The following is a 19,928-nucleotide window of genomic DNA, read 5'->3' as shown; positions in this document are numbered from 1 at the left end:
GCTTACTTGGAAAATGGAAAGGAGGGGAGGGGGGAGGAGAACGCAGTTTACCCAGGCTCTCTCACCCCTTCCTGATAGGACCCACTTGGCAACTGCAGAGACGACAATAACCAAATGAAAGACTTTCCCAGGGGTGAAGCCCAAAGGTCAGCCCCAAGCTGTGCGGGACAATGACGACCCAGCCTCCTCTTGTATCTTCCTAGGGCGTGAAGGAGTCTTAATGAAGAGAGCTTTCTCTCCGCGAGGCTTCTAAGCCCCAGCGGGTTCCACTCCACCTCCAGCCGCGGGCGGGGGAGGGGCGCGGGGAGGACAGGCTGGGATCCGCCACGCCCCTCTCCTGCCGCTGCGCGACCCCGGCCCCCGCCCGCCCGCCCGCCCGCGCTCCTGCGCCCCCGCCCCCGCGCTGCGCGTGCCCAGCCCCGAGCGCGTTCCCGCACTCCCGCGCCGCTGGCTGCGAGCGCTCAGATCCCGGCCGCCGCAGCCCGCGCAGGCAGGCAGGGGACAGCGTCCGGCCCGAAGCCCCGCGCCTGGCCCGGGCTCGGCTCCTGCGCCCACGCGCCGCCTAGCCCCGCATTCGCCTCTCCTCTCCTCTCTCTCTCTCTCCTCTCTAGTTCTGTCTCTGTCTCTCTGTTTGTCTGTCTGTCTCTCTTTCTCTCTCTCTCCCCCCTCTCTCTCTGTCACCGGCGTCCCCTGCCTCAGTGTCCCCACCCTCTGCACCCTAAGCTGCACCCCGGCGGCCGGCGAGGGGCCGCGGACCCGGCTGGAGATGCGAATCCTGCAGCGCTTCCTCGCGTGCGTCCAGCTACTGTGCGTGTGTCGCCTGGGTAAGTGATGGGACCTCCGCGGGGCGGTCGCGCGGGGCTCGGTCTCTGGGATACGGCTTGGGGGGAGGATTTCAGAATAGTCCGCGGCACCCAGGAAGAGTTATCCTGGACCCCCAGATGTCACCCGCGCCGACTGCGCTCCCGTCCCCTCAACTGCCCCGCTGCCACCTGCCGGGTCCCCATACTGAGGCTCGCGTGGTCAGAACACCTGGACCCCCGGGGGCCGCCGGGTCAGGGTCCCCTCTGGCGCGCGCTCTCTTCTCCATGTTGCAAACTGTGGAAACAGCCTTGTAGCCCTACATTAAGAGGATGAGTCAGTGACTGGAAATACAATACAGCGGTGGCAAGGGGCTGCGACCTAAATGTTCATTTTTATGCTGCGGGTACAGTGGACTTGAACGGAAAGTACACGTGTCTGTCTTGCATTACACGCACTCGCCTGAAAGGTACTGAGCCGAACAAGCACCGACCTGACTTTTCTGTGGTTCTAGGACTTTGAATTTAGTCACGTTCAAGTCCAGGCAGCCATTTACAAAAAAAAAGTTTCAGTCAAATCCCTGTGAGCATTCTGCCCCAGCTTCTGGAGAGAAGAGCTGCTGCTGCTGCTGCTGCTGTTGCTGCGCTTGCTGGGGACCCAGCTCATTCTCATAGCCCTCTACGCCATATACGTTAAATGGACGTTGCTCTCTGCGATCAACAGTTTGGATTACCTGGGGTGGGGGTCGTGGTAGTGGGGGTGGGGGTGCAGGCTTAGGTTTCCAGAAAGAAAAAGAATGTAAATGTGTATGTTTTAAATTTTGTTACTGAAAGCCGCCTTCATGGGGATTAAAGGACTATTTGCAGCCATTAACCTAAAAAATTAGAATATGTACCTAGATTCGTGAGCGTGACTGTTTAGTTCCCATCAGTCCTGTAACCCTCCTTTTAGAATTTTAGATTGTTTATAATAAAGGATATATTCAACGTGCATTTCCATCCAGTGGGTGGTGCTGCTCTTGGAGCCCCGGCCTTTGTAAACAAAAGTCTTTTTCTACTTCTGGCTGATGAGAATTCTGTCGCCACCATGGTGGCGATTGCCTGTAACTCAGTTTATTCACCTAACTTCAATTCGTAAGGCCTGGTGAAAGTGCTCAGGGCTGGTGTGCTGGATGTCTTGCCCACAGCTGACCTGTATGACAGCAGGAGACCCACCCTCCTGGCCTTGTCTGTCTGCAGGCTTGCAGTTAAGTGTGGAGTCGGGAAGATCTACCCCGCCCCCGCCCCCCCCCCACCCCGCCCCCAACACCACTGGAAGTACTCACTCTTCCAATCCACACCTGTTGAATTTACATTTCCACATTCCAGTCAGTAGACATTTTAACAACAAAGCCAGCTCCTCTTGATACTTAAATTATTGTTTAAGGAGCTCTCACAGTATTAGGGAAGCAAATTACAATACTGTTCTGCTCTTCAGCAAAAACATGCCCAAGACTAGGTTAGGAATGGTTTGAATTAAGAAAAACAAAGTCAGTTGCTACACAATTTATCTGTCTGAAGTGTAAGGTTTGGTGGCATTTAGTATAGTCAGAGTTGTGTGACCTCAGAGCATGTAATAAGCCCTCCTTGCTCATTAACTAACATTTCCCATCCCACTGATCAGCTTTCTGTGTCTATCGATCTGCTTGCTCTGAACATTTCATCTGAACAAAATCATGAAACATGCAGCTTTTTATGCCCGGCTTCATTCACTTAGCAGAAAGAATCCTTTCAAGGTTTGCTCGTATAAGCACTGTACAAGCACTCATTGGTTTTTGTGACTGAGCTGGATCCCATTATATGCAAATCACACATTTGCAAAGTTGATTTTTATTTCTCCTCAATAAGGCATTATCTGTAGCCTGCTTAGGGTTGCCTAGATTTTGTCTTATTGGACACATGCATTTGAAGATAGAAGGCATAAGGGGAAAGAACTGAATCCATTGTTTCAGACTGTTACAAGCTCATGCAATGGCATCAGATCTAAGCCTATTCATTGGAACTGAAATATGACTTCTTTCTTTCTTTCTTTGTGATGACTACCACTATGAGATGACTATGTTTGTATCCCTCACCATTTTAAAGCAGCCATTTACATTACTACCAATAAGCTGACCTGGGGACAGTGGAGAATGGGATGGGTATATTGACCTTTGGGTGGCATATTGTGGAAAACTGATGCACATTATCTACAAATGAAAAACTCAGCCTTCTCTTTAATGCACCCTCCCCCCATATTCCTCATCTTCAGTGTCTCTGGAGCCGTCCAGGTACCATGCCACATAAAATGTGCTCAATAAAAGGTCTGAGGACTGACTGAGGGTTCGTGATGCAGGCTGACAGTTCTGATATAATTAGACCACCATTCTTACCGTTATCCAGGAGCACATTGTAGAATTCACTGAGGTACTCACTGTTTACAGTTAAGAACATCTCTGTGATCAGGGCTGTATCACTTTCTGTGTCTTGGGTGTCCTGATGGTTTGACCCAAGCCATTTGACTTTCCCATAAGAAGGTAGGACTATGAGTCATAGAGGAAACCGAGGGGTTTGAAGAGCTGTTAAGGAATCACTTTTTTTTCATTTATGAGACCTCATGATCTTTGAATTAAGCAAGTTATAGAGCTGCGAGGTACAGCAAATCCTCATGCTTACACACTCTTGTTAAATAGGTAATGGATGTGACTCTGAAGTTCCTAGTCATGCCTCACTGCTGTGGGGGCCACATTAAAAATGAGTCATACCTAAGGCCCTGCAGCAATTACAACTTCAGTTTTTCTGGGTGTGGTGCCAGGGGGCTACTTGAGTTCTGACTCCAATTTCACCATTTAGGAAACTTATTACATTTGGTTAACATGGTAATACGTTCCTGTACTTGGGATCTCTCTCTCTCTCTCTCTCTCTCTCTCTCTCTCTCTCTCTCTCTCTCTCTCTCCAGAGCAAGGCTGTTCTCAAGACAGAAGTTTGCAGGAGAGGTTACCTTATCAATGAATTATTTCTACACTAGAAATAAAGGATCTTGCTTAAAATTGTATGTTGTGAGAATTTTGCTTCTGGTAAACACTTAATTTTTTCCTGGAAACATGAAATGTTTCTCCACTTCTCACACTTCAGGAAGGTCTGTCTAAGTGGGTCTGTCTTGGGAACTCAATTTGAATACCCGTTTGCTAATTTCTCAGATTGTGTCTGGAAAGGGCTCCATCAGCCAAGACCCCAGCACCTGAGGGAAGGGCGTGGTGGAGATGAGTTTTGTCTTTAGATCCATTTGCCACTGACTCTGGCGTTCAGCTGGTACCGTCCCCATGAACCTTTCCTTCTCATTTCCTCCTCCCCCATCTAATAAGAATTACAGACGAGGAAACACAGACACAGAGAGGTCAAATGACTTTCCCGGCATCACACAGCCGAATTAGTCTTTGTCTCTTCCAAACCAGACACTTCCTTTTCTGTGGGTTTTGTTCTTGTTGTTTTGTTTGTTTTGTTTTGTTTTAGACAGAGTCTCATGTAGCAGGCTGACCTTAAAAACTCTATGTAGCCAAGGATGGCCTTGATCTCCTGATCTTCCTGCCTCCAAATTCTAAGCTCTGATAGAAGAGGTATGCATTACCACGCCTTGATGACTCTCTCTGTGTTCACTCTGAGAATGTCTGTTCTTGTTGAGAATTTACAGACTTGAGTCCCGGGATGGGATGTAGCATTTCAATTTTCTTTCTTGCAAATGCCCTTGGGGACTTTTCTTGTACATTCCCATGTTGTATTTATTTCCCTTTCTAAAATTTAAGGGCAGCCTATCATTTTTAGGTAACAATAACTCCTATGCCTCAACGTAATCTTGAAAATTGTGACAAACCCATCCTGTCCTGTAAGGAAGGTGGCCCCACCTAGACTACTGTTTCAATTTCTTTGCTGTTATCTGCTGCACACTAAGAACCCAGGGGTGCTGAAGCAGTAGTGTGCCCTCCACCCACACGTTCTGATTCAACCCCATACTGAAGACCTTTAAATCTCATTTTAAACTATTCCTGATGGTTTATTCCTATAATACTAGCACTTGAGAGGCTGAGGCTGGGGGATTGCTGTGAATTTAGAGTGAAAACTGTCTGAAACCAACAAGAGCTAATAAGTGAATAAATAACCCCCCCCAAAAAAAAATCCCAGTTCTAACTTTTATGACTCTCCATTGACAACCAGTTGAGAGTAACTGTCTTTTCCAACAATCTGTGAATGTGTTAAATGTGTTAGCTCTCAAATATTTTAAAATGCTTCCACTCACTCAGTAATGCTAATGGTGAGAGCCAATTTCAGTAATATACATATATGCCTGTATCTAAAGTCATTAAAATTATTTGGAGTCTTGATGCATGCCTTGTGTAATGGAAACCAATTTTTATCTATATCTACAATTCTTCTGATATATGTATAACATGCATTAGGCATCAAGAGAAATATCTTATGCTATTGCACATCCCTAAAATACTTTGCTTTTAAAATTATGCTGCTTAATATCATATCTATCAAAATGAAATCACTCACTTCTTTGTATCTCACACTGTTTTGTATCTCACACTACTTTGTATCTCACACTACTCATCTGTATATGTGACAACAACAAAGGGCAGTTTGGACGCATTTCCATCACTCAGAAAATCTACTGACTGGGAGATGATGGTGCAGATGGTAAAGTCCCTGACTTGTAAGCATGAGGACCTGAATTCAGACCTTCAGAGACCATATAAAAGTCATATGTGATGTTTGTGGTTGCAATTCCAGTGGTGATGAGATGAGAGGTGGAGACGGGTATGCCCCTGGAGCCTACTGCTTGAACTGTCCAGCCTTCTAGGTAAAGCTTTAGGCCAATGAGAGACCCTGCCTCAAACAAAAGTGGGCAGCACCTGAGGAATGATGCCTAAGGTTATCCTTTGACCTCTGAATATGCGCATACACATGTGCATATGTGTACCTGCATACACATATAAAGAAGATTCACAGAACAACACTGTTTTAAGACAAAAATTAAAAAAAATCATAGAAAGCATAATTGATTGTCCTCATTAGAAGTTATCAACTTCACTAAAAAGGAATTCTAAAGTCATTAAAATTATTTGAACTATTGATGCATGGTGGTTATTTCTGGTCTGTATTATGTCAACTTTACAAAGATCCTGATACGTGATGGCAGTTATGTGTAATAGGTAAAGAAGGGTTAGCAGCCACTTTGTGGCCTTTTAAACTGGGGTCTACAACGGGTGATTTATGTGTGAACGATCAGTCTCACACTACGTTTTCCATGATTTGTTTTTACCACATACTGTATTTGCCGGCAGTATATCTGTCTGTCTTCTCCACTGGACCAGCTCTTCAAGGGCAAAGACTGTGTTGTATTCTTCATAGCTTCTTAGACTTGGCACCGAGAGGACGTGCCTAGTAAGTCCTTCATGCTCAAGGCCTTAGGGTTACCTTCCTGTTATTGAGATCAGCCAATTTCTGTTGGTCTTCCTTTTGATTCCGTTTCTAGGTCAAGACTTTGTTCAGCATTACATTGACCTGTTCACCATTAATGCCTGTTCTGGCACCAGACCCTCATTTTCAGTGATTCTCTCAAATATACTTTTAAGGATCACCTAGATCCAGACACTGTCTATGCATAAAAAGTAAAGTGCCTGTGTTTGATATTGCACGGACAGTTGCTGTGTTAGTCATAAGTGAGCACTTAATTGTTGGTAAGTTGACGTAAGTGGACCTGGATATGTCCCAGAGTTCAGGGTGAATGTGCTTCTCTCTGTATGTGTGCTGCTCATGTGTTAGAGAGGAGACGATAAGGGGGTGTAGGGTGGTCAGTAATAAGAAATGAAAGATTTTCTCCCCAGAGACTGCTTTCCATCAGACCAAAGCCACGGTATTGGATAAATCCCATCAAAATGACCATGAGAGGTTGATGGCCCAAGACAGGTCTGAAAACAAAACAACAGCAACAATGAAAAAGATGGGAAGTATTGTGGCATTCTCAAGATAGATATTTCTTAGAGTTCCTCTATCATTTTCTTATTAACCATAGAGATGAAGTGCAGGGCATAGTGTATCCCTACATACAGCATATGGGCAGTATGTTTTTTTTTTTAAAGGAGCTGAATTTAAATGGGTGGGATTTGGGACAGGTGAAATATTGTCACATAGGTCCAGAGCAGAAGTTAAGGAGATTTGCTCCTTTATTATGCTATTTTCCTGATATTCTTCTCAATATCCCCCTCCCTCTCTCTTTACTTTTCTTTTGATGTTATTTCCTCTTTTATCTTGACTTCCTTTCAGCATGGATTTAAATAATAAAATAAACTTGGCACATTTCCTCTCCATCTTGATGAAGAGTTGGATAGGGAGGAGATTGATGGTATTTCATGCCATTAGTAAACATATTTTTACTTTGTTAATAGAATTTGGGAGGCATGGTCATTAGCATAATTTTAAAAGGATGGGTTAGCAGATGCTTCTGTTCAAAATTCCTGTGGTTAAAATAGGCTTGATTGTCTTTTATTTCTTCTGATATTTGCTCACAGATATTAAAGTAAACTAAATTATCCAGGGTCTTGGTTGATGTGAATTTGCTGATCTGATTCAATAAGTGTGAGTCTTTTTGTGTGCTTGTCCATAAGGCATAAATTTCATAAAATACATTCTTTATATTTTTGGAAAGGATAATTTATTCATGAACTGTAAAGGAATAGGTTGGATTAAAGTATTTATTTATAAGAGTAACTAGGTTACAGGTAGATTTTCACTCTCAGAGAATCATTCCATCTGTCTCTCTCTGCTTTCCTCTAAGCATGGGTCTTAGTCTAGTAAGACCTTTTTAGAACTAATTAACTCTATATCTTGAGTAGGAATAAATGGAAAAATTACAATTTTAAAAAATGACCTTTTAAAGCAGATTTCATGGTTCCTACCCAAATCCTGATCACATACTTTGAAATGCTGGACAGATATAAATAACCTTCCTGATGTTCTCATGGTTTTCAGTCACAGCATCACCTGTTTAAGACTGATTTCTGTAACTAAATTGTCATCCACTTTCATCTACATGTTTTCTTGCCTAGAACATGTAAAGGTGTCATTTGTTCGACAGAGCTGTACAAATCGAGATCTGCTCACAGGAGCCATCGCCTGGTGTTGAGGGACACATAGGCTGTCACCCTCACATTTTTTCCTTGCAAAAGTATTCATAGACTTTGACCAGGGTCCTGAGTTCTCAATCCTGGCCACACTTTAGACTCACCGGGTATGATTGTGTGCTTCCCCTCCAAATTCATGTCGAACCCCTGTCAGGACGGTAGTACTTAGAGATGAGACTTCTGAAGGGTAAACAGGTCATGAGGTTCAAGCTGTCACAAAAGAAATTCATGCCTTAGAGAGAAGAGACAAGAGCTGTGTCTTTTTCCATCCCATACAAACACAGGAAGAAGCCAGCCATGTGAAATCCACAGAGAGCTTTCATCGGGATCAAATCTCTTGACCCCTTGATGTTGGACTTTCTAGCCTCAAAACCTGAAAGAAACAAATGCCTGTTGTTTCAGCCACTCAGTCTTTAGTATTTTGTTATAGTACTCAAGGCTAACTAATGCACACAAATAACTTCTAGTTAAGCATATTGTAGGGTCTTAGTGCTGTGATCAAGTATGGAAGTTTTCTTAAAACACTTCAGGTGATTGGAGGGCACAGTCAGGGTTTGAAAACCACAGATCTAGGCCAACCTCATGATACTACTAATCTTAGTTTATTTTCCTTCAGGTGGAGACACTGGCAGGTTTTATGCTTTGCTAAAACAAAGCCAGCTCCATGGGACAAAGGCCTTGGAAAATGTCCCATCCTTCTTTCCTCTTCTTAAGGTAGTTTCAGTTTCAGAGTAACCCTAGAAGAGGAGCATGGAATACAGTGGCTGACCTCAGAGTCCGAGAGCCGGACTTCAGGGGGGCAAGAGTCTTGGCGTCCATCCAAAGGTTCAAGTCTATCAGCAGCTGGGAAGAGAAATGAACCAGCTTCAGAGATAAGAGATTCAAGTGTCATTTATCCAGACCCAAGCATATATTATCTTTCCATTTGTCAAGGATTCATATTCTTGGTGGTACCTAGTCCTGTTTTCTTCATGAAATTTTCAGTAGAACTAGTTAGTGTTTTCTACTAATTAAGTTAATAAAAGATTTAGCTATATTTCTCATCTATCTTCATCTATTTTATGCTGTTCCTAAGCTAAAAATTATCAATGTATAAATTATGGATGATAAGACTTATAAAGAAAATATCAATTATTTATCATGTCCTGGCTATTTGGACTTTATTGTGTTTGAAAAGCCTTTAATAACATCCACTTTAAAGCTAATGATGGACTTTCTCTAATGGCCAGCTTAGCTCTTCAATACTCTAATACTCAGTAAATGATAACATAAGCACAAATTGGTGCTGTGGATCTTGATTGAGAATCTTCTTTGAGATAAATATTCCTCTAGAGAGGATATATACCTACTGGTTCATTAAAACCTCACAATGTATAAAAGGAGCTCCCTAGCAGAGAAGACTTTGCAGATGGATTGGGTGGGGATATATGTAGCTTTAATACACATCTGGGAAGACGGGTGGTTTTAGACCATGCAGAGAGGATGGATAGGAAGACTTGCATGGTCACTATGGGGACAAAAGGCAGGCATACGGGCTAACAAAGACATCCACAGACGCATAGAGGAGAGTCAAAATTTGGTATTTGGAGAGAGAAAACAATCAGAATGGATGCACAGTAATCAAAATTCTCAAATAGTGAGGAAGATGTCCAATAGCTGCTTGAAATTTTGGAACTGACATAATGGAATATGACTGCAAGGTTTTGAACAGTAGTAAAATTGTTTGAGAAAATCTGTATTTTTAAAACTTAGATTTAAAAAATTTTTACTATTACTACTGTATTTCTATGTGTTTATAAGAGAGAAGGGGAGATAGATAGATAGATAGATAGATAGATAGATAGATAGATAGATAGATAGATAGATAGACAGACAGGGCAAGAATGAGAGAAAGAGGGGAGTTATTTGTAGATGGGTATGCTTGCCTTTGTGGGCACGTGTGGAAACCAGAGGTTGATGTTAGCGTGTTTTCTCCAGTCACTTTTCCACTTTATGTTTTGAGGCAGGGTTTCTCACTGAACCTAGAACTTGCCATTTTGGATATACTCGTTGACCATCAAATCCCAGAGACCCCATCTGTCTCCACCCCACACCCGACTTTTATGTGGATGTTGGGGATCTAGGTCCTCATGCTGGTGCTGCAAACACCCCACTGACCCACTGCCCCTGTCTAGATCTCTAGATTATGGGGCAATACGGGTATCAGAGGAGGGCAATGGAAGCAGAGTAAGATAGGGAATCAGGCTGTTTCAATGCTGTGACTTCAAAGATTTGCTTGCTGATTGGGAGTGTGAGGAGGGTGATAGCGCCATACTATCCTCAGGAGTGACTTTTTAAAACCTCGCAAGCACTTTTGGATACATCACTTGATTTAAGTATAAACAGTATTTGATGGGATGTGATCCTACTGTATAAGAACAAGATATTTGTGATCCTGGAGGGAGCGTCCAACCTGGGAAGGTGAAGATGTAGCAAGGAACAAAAGAGAGTCAGAGAAATATCCAAGAAGGAAAAGTATAGGCAGCAAGCACACACAGTTCTAAAAGAGCTGATGATTTGGAAACAAAGGGAGGGTGGCAGGGTGAGCTTAAGTATTGATTCAGTCAAACCAAGCCTGCTAAAATGAGCCCCAGGCATTGAAGGGAGGCATTCCTTCAAACTGATTAACTCAGTGACTTGGGCAGCAATCAGAGAAAGTGGTACTGCTTGTAGAGATCATAGGCAGAAATTTACCAAAACAAACGCCTTTTTCAGGGTGAAAGGATCTGAGCAGATTGGTAGCATCAGGTTCGTCTGTAGCACCCACCTCGACACTGTTCACTTTATTGACTTTGAACACCCATGTTTGTGTCCTTTTCACAGTGAGCACACACACTCTTATATTTGCAGCCAGTAGGTTGCTGGTACAAAAGCTTTCTTAATTATCCATGAGTTCATATGAATTGAAGTATATCCTAGCCATCTCTCCTAAGCTAGTGTCTCTGGAAATTGCTCACAATGAGGGCTTCACATTAAAAACAGTTGATGGAATAGTCTTCCCTGATTTTGCTTTGAAGTTTATTTTTATGAGGGAGATGGAGAGAGGAGAGAGAGAAAAAGAGTGAGAGGAAAAGAGGGATAAATGAGAGAGGAGGAGGAAAGAGAGAGAGACCCTTACTGTGTATATGGTGTGTATGGTGTGTGGTGTGTGGTTGCCATGGAATGTGTGAGGTCAAAGAACAACCTAGGGTAGCATTCCTTGTCATCCACTTTGTTTAAGAGTTAATTCTTTTTGTTGTTATTTGCTGCTGCATGATCCAGTCTGGCTGGTCCACAAGCTTCTGGGAATTCTCTTGTTCCTATCTTGCTGTAGGAACTCTAGGGTTACAGATATGTTATCATGTCCACCCTTTACATAGATTCTGGAAATTCAAACTCAAGTCTTCACACTTGCACATCAAGGTTGATGTGTTGTTAATTAACGAATAAAACAATAGAATTTTATTACTTACTATATGTCTCTTTAAGATAAATTTATGATACATGAAGTAGTAAACTGTGAAATCGTGTAGCTTAGGAAAGGAAGAAAATAGCAACAAAACCAATATATGTCTATTTTTTCATATGTAATGGAAATGTAAGCACAATTTTCCATATGTAATTAAAAATATAGTATATTGTGCCATATAGGATTTGATTGCAAGGTTAAAGTCTATCAAAAATGATTGACTGCATATAAGATATGTTCAGTTGTGGTCAGTTTTTATCTGATGACTTTCATAATAGGGAAGTGGTACATAATATTAATATATACACAGTTATGCCAGTATGTTATAAATATATGGTTATATAGACATTTACACTCAAGCATAAATTAATGAGGATTTATAAATGCATGTTTATATGACTAGGCACAAACATACATATGTATGTTTCTTGTTGCTCAAAATGGAAATACCTTTATTTTACATATTAGAACAGTATCTCTTTTGTGAAAACTATTCAGATTAATTCTAACACACATGTTGATTTTTTAAAAAGATTTATTGTTATTATTTTTACTTATATGTATACATGTGTGTCTGTGTGAAATCATGCCTCTTATATGGTGGAATATATTCCATGCCTATGGAAACCAGATGATGGTATAAGATTCCTTGGAGCTGGGAAGAGTTATAGGCAGTTGTGAGCTGCCTGAGATGGGAGCTCGGAACCGAACTTGGGTCCTGTGAAAGAGCAGCAAGCACTCTCCACAGCTGACCTATCTCTCCAGCTCTCGCTTTGACATTTCTGAGACTGACTTTTTCCTGGACACAAGATGAAGGAGGACAAGAAGGATGTCCATTGCTCCCTGTGCCCTGAGTCAGTGCTGTCCTCTCTCTCCACAGGAGCTGGGCCCAGGTAGATAAATGACACTCTGCTCAGCAGGTGCTCACTGGAGTGACTGTGTGCTCAGCTCTACACTGGGGCTTGAATCAATATTTTCCTTCTTTGAGGGGGAAATTTCGTTATAGATACAAAATACAGCCTGGTGAAATAGGGTCAGAAAAAGAAAGATAAAATAAAAATGTGGAAACACTTTTTAAAAGTCACCTGAGTATGAACCCTTTTGAACAAGACAGTTTACTGTTTCATTTCATAACATAAGCCTCCACGTGTCCTCTGTCTTTTCTGTGGCAGGCAGATCTTTATGGATTTGAGACCAGACTGGTCTACATAGAAAGTTCCAGGCCAGCCAAGGCTGTAGAGCAAGACCTCAAAAAAAAAAAAAAAAAAAAAATTCAGACTGTAGTTTGTTTACTCAGAATCTCTGAAATATGGATTTAGTTCTCAGTATTTCTCCCATCACACTCAAAGTAATTATGTGGCTAGGAAAACATGCAAACAAAATATGTAAGTTAAAACCCTCTTTGTGTACATCCAGTTCACTATCCAGGCTTAGGGACATGTCACACGGTTTGTACAATTAGACCGTTCTATCAGGAGGCCTTCCTGTTGACAGCAGGAGCGCCATTCTGTCACAGTGGTCAACTCTGTGTGCTACAATGTTAAAGAGTCGGTCAGCAAGCCTCTAATTTCAGGCTTTTCTAAAAAATTCTGAACATAGATAGTAATGCTGTCTGCTGAATGGATTTCATGAAGAGTGAAAAGACATTTAATTAGACACGAGGAGCTAGGGCACGCTGCCCTGAAATCCTATAAGACAGCACAATCTGGACTCCGTCTATCCCACCAGAAAGTGCCCAGAGATGCCTCCGTCTTGACAGTGATCCCAACTTCTTTTCTTGCTAATCTTTCAGCACTTTCTGACTGTTCAGTATTCTTGGCAGAATTAATCAAAACACAAATGCTTGCGTGCTCCTCCGTAAATTCTAGATTTTATACAAACCTCTCTCCCCATGGCAAGATGCCTATACGACAGCCTTCTGGTTCAGTCTTTGGAAGGAGCTTGTTGCAACATCCTTTTTTCTATATTTAAAAGTTAAAATCCTACTGGGCAGTGGTGGCGCACGCCTTTAATACCAGCACTCTGGAGGCAAAGGCAGGCGGATCTGTAGAGAGAGATCCAGGACAGCCAGGGCTACACAGAGAAACCTGTCTCAAAAAAAAAAAAACAAAAACCAAAAACAACCACAACAATAACAACAAAAATCCCCCAGCACTTGTAAATTGGAAGGTGGGGGTCTTTTTGCTTTTCCAATTTTTGAAATTGAAATTTTATTAGACTCAATGGAATTTAGGCAAATAAAGATGAAATACTCAACCAAATAGTCTTTCCACTGTAATCATAGCCGCTAAGTCCTTTCCCCATGAAGCAGATTGGGTCTTCTGTTGGCAAAGTGTGCCTCTGTGTAGTAAGTTTTCATTTTAAATACGTGGGGATGCTGGATTTTTGATAGGAGTCTCTTGGACGAAAGCTGTCAGACTGCTGTGGATCTGTTTGGGTGACTGCACTGCCTGAGAAGACAAATGGAAAACAGGTCACCAAGGAAAGAGTGGCACAGACTTTTGCTGTGGAAGTCACTGTGTTTGACTGTTGCCCCCTAAGTTGCTGAACTATGCACCTTCAAGGAGAAAATATTAACATGCACATGTAAACTTAGAATTTGTAGACTGGAGTTGAAATCTCCATTAATTATCCCTCACGGTGTTCTTGTATGAATTCAATAACAAGAAACGAAGAGGTTTCATGCATATTATGTGTGTTTTCATTCATTCACCTGAAAATCCCAGAAATGTATAGTAATTAACCAAAGCACAGATGGAAAGTTTCACTGTCAGAAACACAACCAACACAGAGCCATGGAAACAGGCGCAAACCTGCCTGCTTCCAGCCTAGCAAATGCACATAATCCAGTGAACATCATTAGGTTCTTGACAAAAATAATTGTGTTTCCAAGAGCAACCTTAAAGACTTTTTTTCTTCTTTTGCAAGTGTGTAGCAATGGATGTGGGAATACTTTAAGGACCTTGCGCTTTCATAGTTTTGTTGCTGTGACTCTAAGAGGGAAAGCTTTTGCATCCGGCTTCAGTAGTGAAACACAGTGAGGTTTGCCAGAGTTTCCAACCGCAGAAACCTTTGAGGAAATATTTGGTAAGGTTCTTGTGTTTACACTAGCCATCACTGGGAAGGACACATAGGTTCTTGTAACTTGTGATGCCCTGTGACACACTTCCCAGGGCATCCAGGCTGCTTTAAAAACGGAACTCAGATTACTTCTCTTGTTTTCCTTCAATCCTCATACAGTGAGTTCCCTTTCTCCTTAACTGGAGATTCTTGTCATTCTGTGGTGGCTTTTGGCCTCTTGACTCTCCAGCTGTGTCCTCCATGTAACCTTCCATGACATCACCGCTCCGCCAGGTCACCTCCTCCCTCAGGACACAGCATTCATTCTGCATTCCAGTTGTTTCCACCATTTTCTTTTTCTTGAGGAAACTGATCTCAAGGTTTCCATCTCCTGGGCTCTAAGGACCTCTTGCCTGTATAGTAGGTACTCAGTCCATCTCCGCAGTCTTTATGAGTGAAACCCCCTCCAAGACAATCAGTTCAGTCCTGTCGAAGACAGAAAAACTAATATGATCTAGCTAATGATGGTTCCTTTATGTCAACTCCTTCAGGGTACTCCTGAGCAGTCTAAGAAACTTGCCCTCCCGTTTCTAGTGCGGGGGAATTAGAATTCACTTCACCCACAACCTCACTCAACTCCTCCAGTGTTTCCAAAGGTAAACTGAAAGGGGACAATCCAATCACATTTGAATCTTAACAGGTCCGCGTGTCTATATAGATTTTAAATCGAGTTGGCACACAGTCATGGACAGCTTCCTAAGGGCTTTTACTCTTGGCATTCAGACTTTTAAGAAAATTAAGGGGCTAGAATAGAATATAATAGTGAATGCAGAAGGGAAGAGAGATGTCTGTGGCCAGAAACATGAGAGAAAGAGCACTAGAAGTTTCTTTATTCTATGTAGTGGTGGGAGAATCTACTTTTTGGCCTGCACAGCGGATGCACCATTTCTTTGGGTAAGTTTCCCTACGTTTCCTGTCAAGCCAGGGTTTTAATGAAACAAAACGATACCGGATCCCTCTCACTAACACCTCTTCATCCCTCCAACTCCCCAGTCAGTGCCAGCCAAGAGTGTTTCTCTCAGCCTCTTTTTATCCCCTTTTCCCAAGAACAAGATCAGATATGTGAGGTCCTGTTTGATTCAAGCTTGGAGAAAGTGCTGTGTGTCTCATGCCCGTGGGTTACCAGCAGCTGCCAAGAGTGGTATTGTCAGCACTCTATCCTGGGTCTGTACTTTAAATTCTTCAAGCAACCTAGAGGACTTATAGAGCAAAAATTATTTATTTTCCATGGAACAGAGGGGCTGGGTTGTTGACGTTTCAAAGTCTTGAAAAATCGAGAACAGCACAGTTGCCTGCCTCTGTTTGGGGGCCCTGAGAGACACTTTAAAACCACACACTTTGTGTTGACTCAGTTCCTTCTCTCTGAGCTGCTGGCATCGAATCTCTAGTACAGTTAGAGAGGTCTCTATGACTGCAAATAGAAATCCACCAAGATGCTGCAGATGTTTAATAGACTGCTGAAGAATACAGACGAATTCGTGCTACAAAAGAAGTCAGTGTTCTGTTCAAAAAAGTGTCTGAGTAGTTATAGGCTAATAGACAAGTGGAGAATGTGCTAACACAAATAATCACACTGGGGAAAAAACATTTTTAACTCAATGTGATTTGAACTGACATTGAATTGCAGGAGATTTAAGAACTTGAAATGTAGGTTTTAATGTGTTTAAATGTAACCACTACAATCTTAAGGAATATAAATGAAGAGAAAACAACACATCTGAGGGAAATAATTGCTATACTCAGATGTAAAACCCAAAATCAGATTGCTTGATGGAACACTGATGCTTCATAAAATATTAACTAGGCAATTAAAAGTGTGAAAGCCATTATTTCATTAAATAGTCACTAAAAGCAGCAGTATAGATAAATATATAGTAACAAAGAATTGTGAAATATGTATAAACAATGATTAAGGTTCTTGTGGGACTTCATGTGGGAAAAACTACTGGGCTTTAAGACACAGTTATACAGGGAATTAATTAAATTATTGAAGTTTTGAAATCACGAGCACAGGAATGAAATTGGTAGGTTTGACAGTTTTTAAGGAATGAATGTTTCATTCTGCTTTTGGAAAAGTTTATTTTTTACTTATGTAAAATAAAGCCCCACTTAAATATTCAGTATAAGGGGCTTGTGGAAAATTTGCCATTTTAGCTATAGCCCTTCAGAGGCCAGAAGAATATCTGTTATAAAATTACAAATAGTCTGCTTCTAAAAGCTTTTGATAGTGAATGATCATCTTGTCAAAAGGAGAAACAGCTATTCAGTGGTAGAGAATATAGCAAGGGTGCCCTGATTACTATGAGGGGTCCCTGATACCCTGGAGCAAAATGGACTGAATGCTCACAGAGGGAAAGCAGCCCTCTAGGTCCAGGATTCTTTTTGTCTCCACATTATATCCATTTGTGATCAAAGCATGGATGCTTCCTCTCAGGTTACTATCTTCGTATGTGATAATGTTAATGATTTTTTTTTTTTAACATGCTGACTATCCTCATTAAAACAAGTATTTCTTTCTTGTCTGGCGAAATGTTTCTGTAGATAAGCCATGTGCCATGCAACCATGAGGACTGGAATGTGAATACTAGAAACCCTTATAAAGCCAGATGTGCTGGTATGCATCTGTAACCACTGCATCCTACAGAGAGATGGGGGCAGTGTATAGAAAGAAGAATCCCTTGAAGCTGTGGGCCAGCTAGCCCAGTGTTTGCAGCAACAGGCAGTGAACACCTGTCTCAAACAAGGGAGACCGTGAGAACCAACATCCAGGGCTGTCCTCCGACCTTCCCTCCTGTGTCAAGATATGCACATACCATGGTGCTCACGTGTCCACGCTATGCATACACGCACAAGTAAAAATGAAACAGAGCAATATTCTTCTCCTCACCTCTGCCACATTTCTGGCCTTTCATCTATCGCTAACCTCTTAGAACCTTCCACGGTTAGCATCTGTACTTTTCTCTCCTTCCACTTGTTCTTGAGTCTGCAATAAACAAGAATCTGCTCCCCTCACTGCAAAAACTTTCCCTAACCCATCTCTGTAACACGAATTGCTAAATGGTCTTATAATAAAAAATCCAGAGCCAGGTATTGGGGACAAATGCTGAAAGATCAGAGAGACAAAGGAACAAGCCACTTCTCACCTCACCAACTCCATGAATCCTCTCCCTGAATGTCTCTGAGTCCTCCGCTGAAAGCTGCATGGTCGAAAGGGCCTCTCCAGCTAAAAGGGGCTTCTGCTGAAAAGTTTTCAGCTGGGAAGCTTTAGTTCCTGTCTCCTCACACCTTATATACCTTTCTCCACCCAGCCACATTACTTCCTTCCTAGTGCTAGGATTAAAGGCATGTGCTTCCCAAGTACTGGGATTAAAGGTGTGTGCCACCACTGCCTGCCTCTGTTTCTCTCCTAGACTGAATCAGTCTCATGTAGTCCAGGGTGGCTTTGAACTCACAGAGATCTAGACTTATCTCTGCCTGCCGAGTGCTAGGATTAAAGGTGTGTGCCACCACTGCCTGGCCTCTATGTTTAATCTAGTGGCTTGTTCTGTTCTCTGATCTTCAGGCAAATTGTATTAGAGTACACAATATATCACCACGCATCTCAGCAATGCCCTTGAATTTATTTTATGTAGTGGGCAGCATTCTCTGTCATCGCTTAGCTGAGCCACAGTCTGTAATTTGTGATTATAAAATTCTGGAGATGCCTTGTCACCTCAACTTCCAGAATGTCTCATGGGCCCACTTTCCCACGGCCTCATTGCCATCTCTCAACCCCTTGCTTCCTTCTTCTATCCTCAGTTCTAACATTAGAGCCCCCAGAAACTCATGCCTTGAGTGGCACTGTGGTCTGGATCCTAACTGACCCCCCCCCCCCACACACACACATGTATGTTGAAGTCTTGATCCCCAGTACATGCACTATTGGGAGGTGATAGAACATCTTTGGGGTGAGGTGTAATGAAAGGAATTTAGGTCATTGGAGGTGTGGCCTTACAGGTGATATTTAGACTTTCACTCCTTGTTCTTCCTCTCCTTTCTTCCCCTTTGCCATGAGAAAAGCAGTGTGGTCTGGCCTGTTCTTCCTCCCATGCTCACTGCCTGGCTACAGGCCCAGAGCAGTGGAATCAGTTACCATGTCCTGAAACCTTTCTAACTGTGCGTCAAAATATCCAAAATATTTTTATATATGTTTGATAAAATATTATCAAATCCTTCCTCTTTTTTGGATGATCACCTCTGTTTCAGTAATGAAAAGCTGCTAATAAGGGCTGCTTCTGTCTGCACACTCACCTGACTGTCTCATCCTTACATTTTCCTCCTGCATTGGTGTCTCCAGGATTTATATCTGTAGGCCAGAACTCTTACCTGAACACCATATGAACAGATCTAACTATCCATTTAAATATTCAGTGGACTTCAGTTTGATCTGCTGATCTTTTTCCTATTCTGGCTCAAGCTAAAAGTCTGAGGGCCATCAGCAATTCTTCCGCTGCCTGTATTAACCTATCAGCACATGTGGGTGCATCTTCTGAACAGTCTCCCCTCTACCCAGTCCCCCATCTTCCTCCCTTGCTTTCTCGGAGTAACTTCCCACTGGTTTCCTTGCCTTGCTTCACCCATCATCCAGGCTGAGCTTGTTGAGATATGTCAGATCATGTGATTCTCAGTTCCCCATTTTCTCAGACTTGACCTTGTCTCTACAGTTCTCCCCCAAGCCCTCAGTGGTCCAGCATCTCATCCCTTCTTCAGTTGCTCTTATACAAATGATTGGTGACCTGCTGTTTAGATTTAAAATAAAGTGAAAAATTGTATCATGCCAGTAAACATCATCATTCTTATTTGTTTTATTAATGAGGTTTAGAATACAGTTTGATTACATCCAAAGAAATCTCAACTGTACGGTTCAGACAAGAAAATCCCCTTCCTTTCTGTTTACTCTGTGAATCCATGCTGATTGGCCGTGTTCCTGCAGTCAGTGGAGATGGTTTATATACTACAGGGTAGAAATCTGAGACCTTTTTATCTGGTGTTCCCCTGTCTCTGTATTATTCTTGTCCAAATATTTGGAATGGTTCACAGCCACATCAATATTCTATCAAATGATAAAAGAGAACGCCTGCATATTCCCTTTAAAAGCACAGTGCAGAAGTTACTCCCTCGCTTTGTCAAAATTTAGCCAAGTTGCCACAAGGAAGAATGGACACTTTGGTATCTATTCTATGTGGCCAGCTACCTAACTAACTTTTTTTTCTATGTAATAATGGGTAACTAGACAATTTTTTGCCCGTGTTTACCATGCGTCACTGACATCTTTCTACT

The 19,928-nt window shown here is 42.3% G+C and overlaps 1 protein-coding gene across 7 annotated transcripts in view; it reads left to right on the top strand.

Moving 5' to 3' along the window:
* The first annotated feature begins 444 nt into the window (after positions 1–444).
* The window catches only part of Ptprz1 (protein tyrosine phosphatase receptor type Z1), a 188,655-nt gene continuing 169,171 nt past the window's right edge, over positions 445–19,928 (top strand). For 4 of the 7 annotated variants that reach the window (XM_028872993.2, XM_037203492.1, XM_037203493.1 and 1 more), the window contains exon 1: positions 446–824. In XM_028872993.2, the coding sequence (XP_028728826.1) occupies positions 767–824 (58 nt within the window). In that variant the 5' untranslated portion in view covers positions 446–766. Of the gene's footprint in view, positions 825–19,928 lie in introns of all 7 variants that reach the window. The other 3 variants (XM_028872997.2, XM_028872995.2, XM_028872992.2) reach the window with 1 other exon arrangement.

Source organism: Peromyscus leucopus, chromosome 3 (assembly GCF_004664715.2).
Source record: "Peromyscus leucopus breed LL Stock chromosome 3, UCI_PerLeu_2.1, whole genome shotgun sequence".
Lineage (NCBI taxonomy): Eukaryota > Metazoa > Chordata > Mammalia > Rodentia > Cricetidae > Peromyscus > Peromyscus leucopus.
The sequence above is the reverse complement of the archived record's forward strand: the minus strand, read 5'-3'. Positions and strand labels throughout refer to the sequence as shown.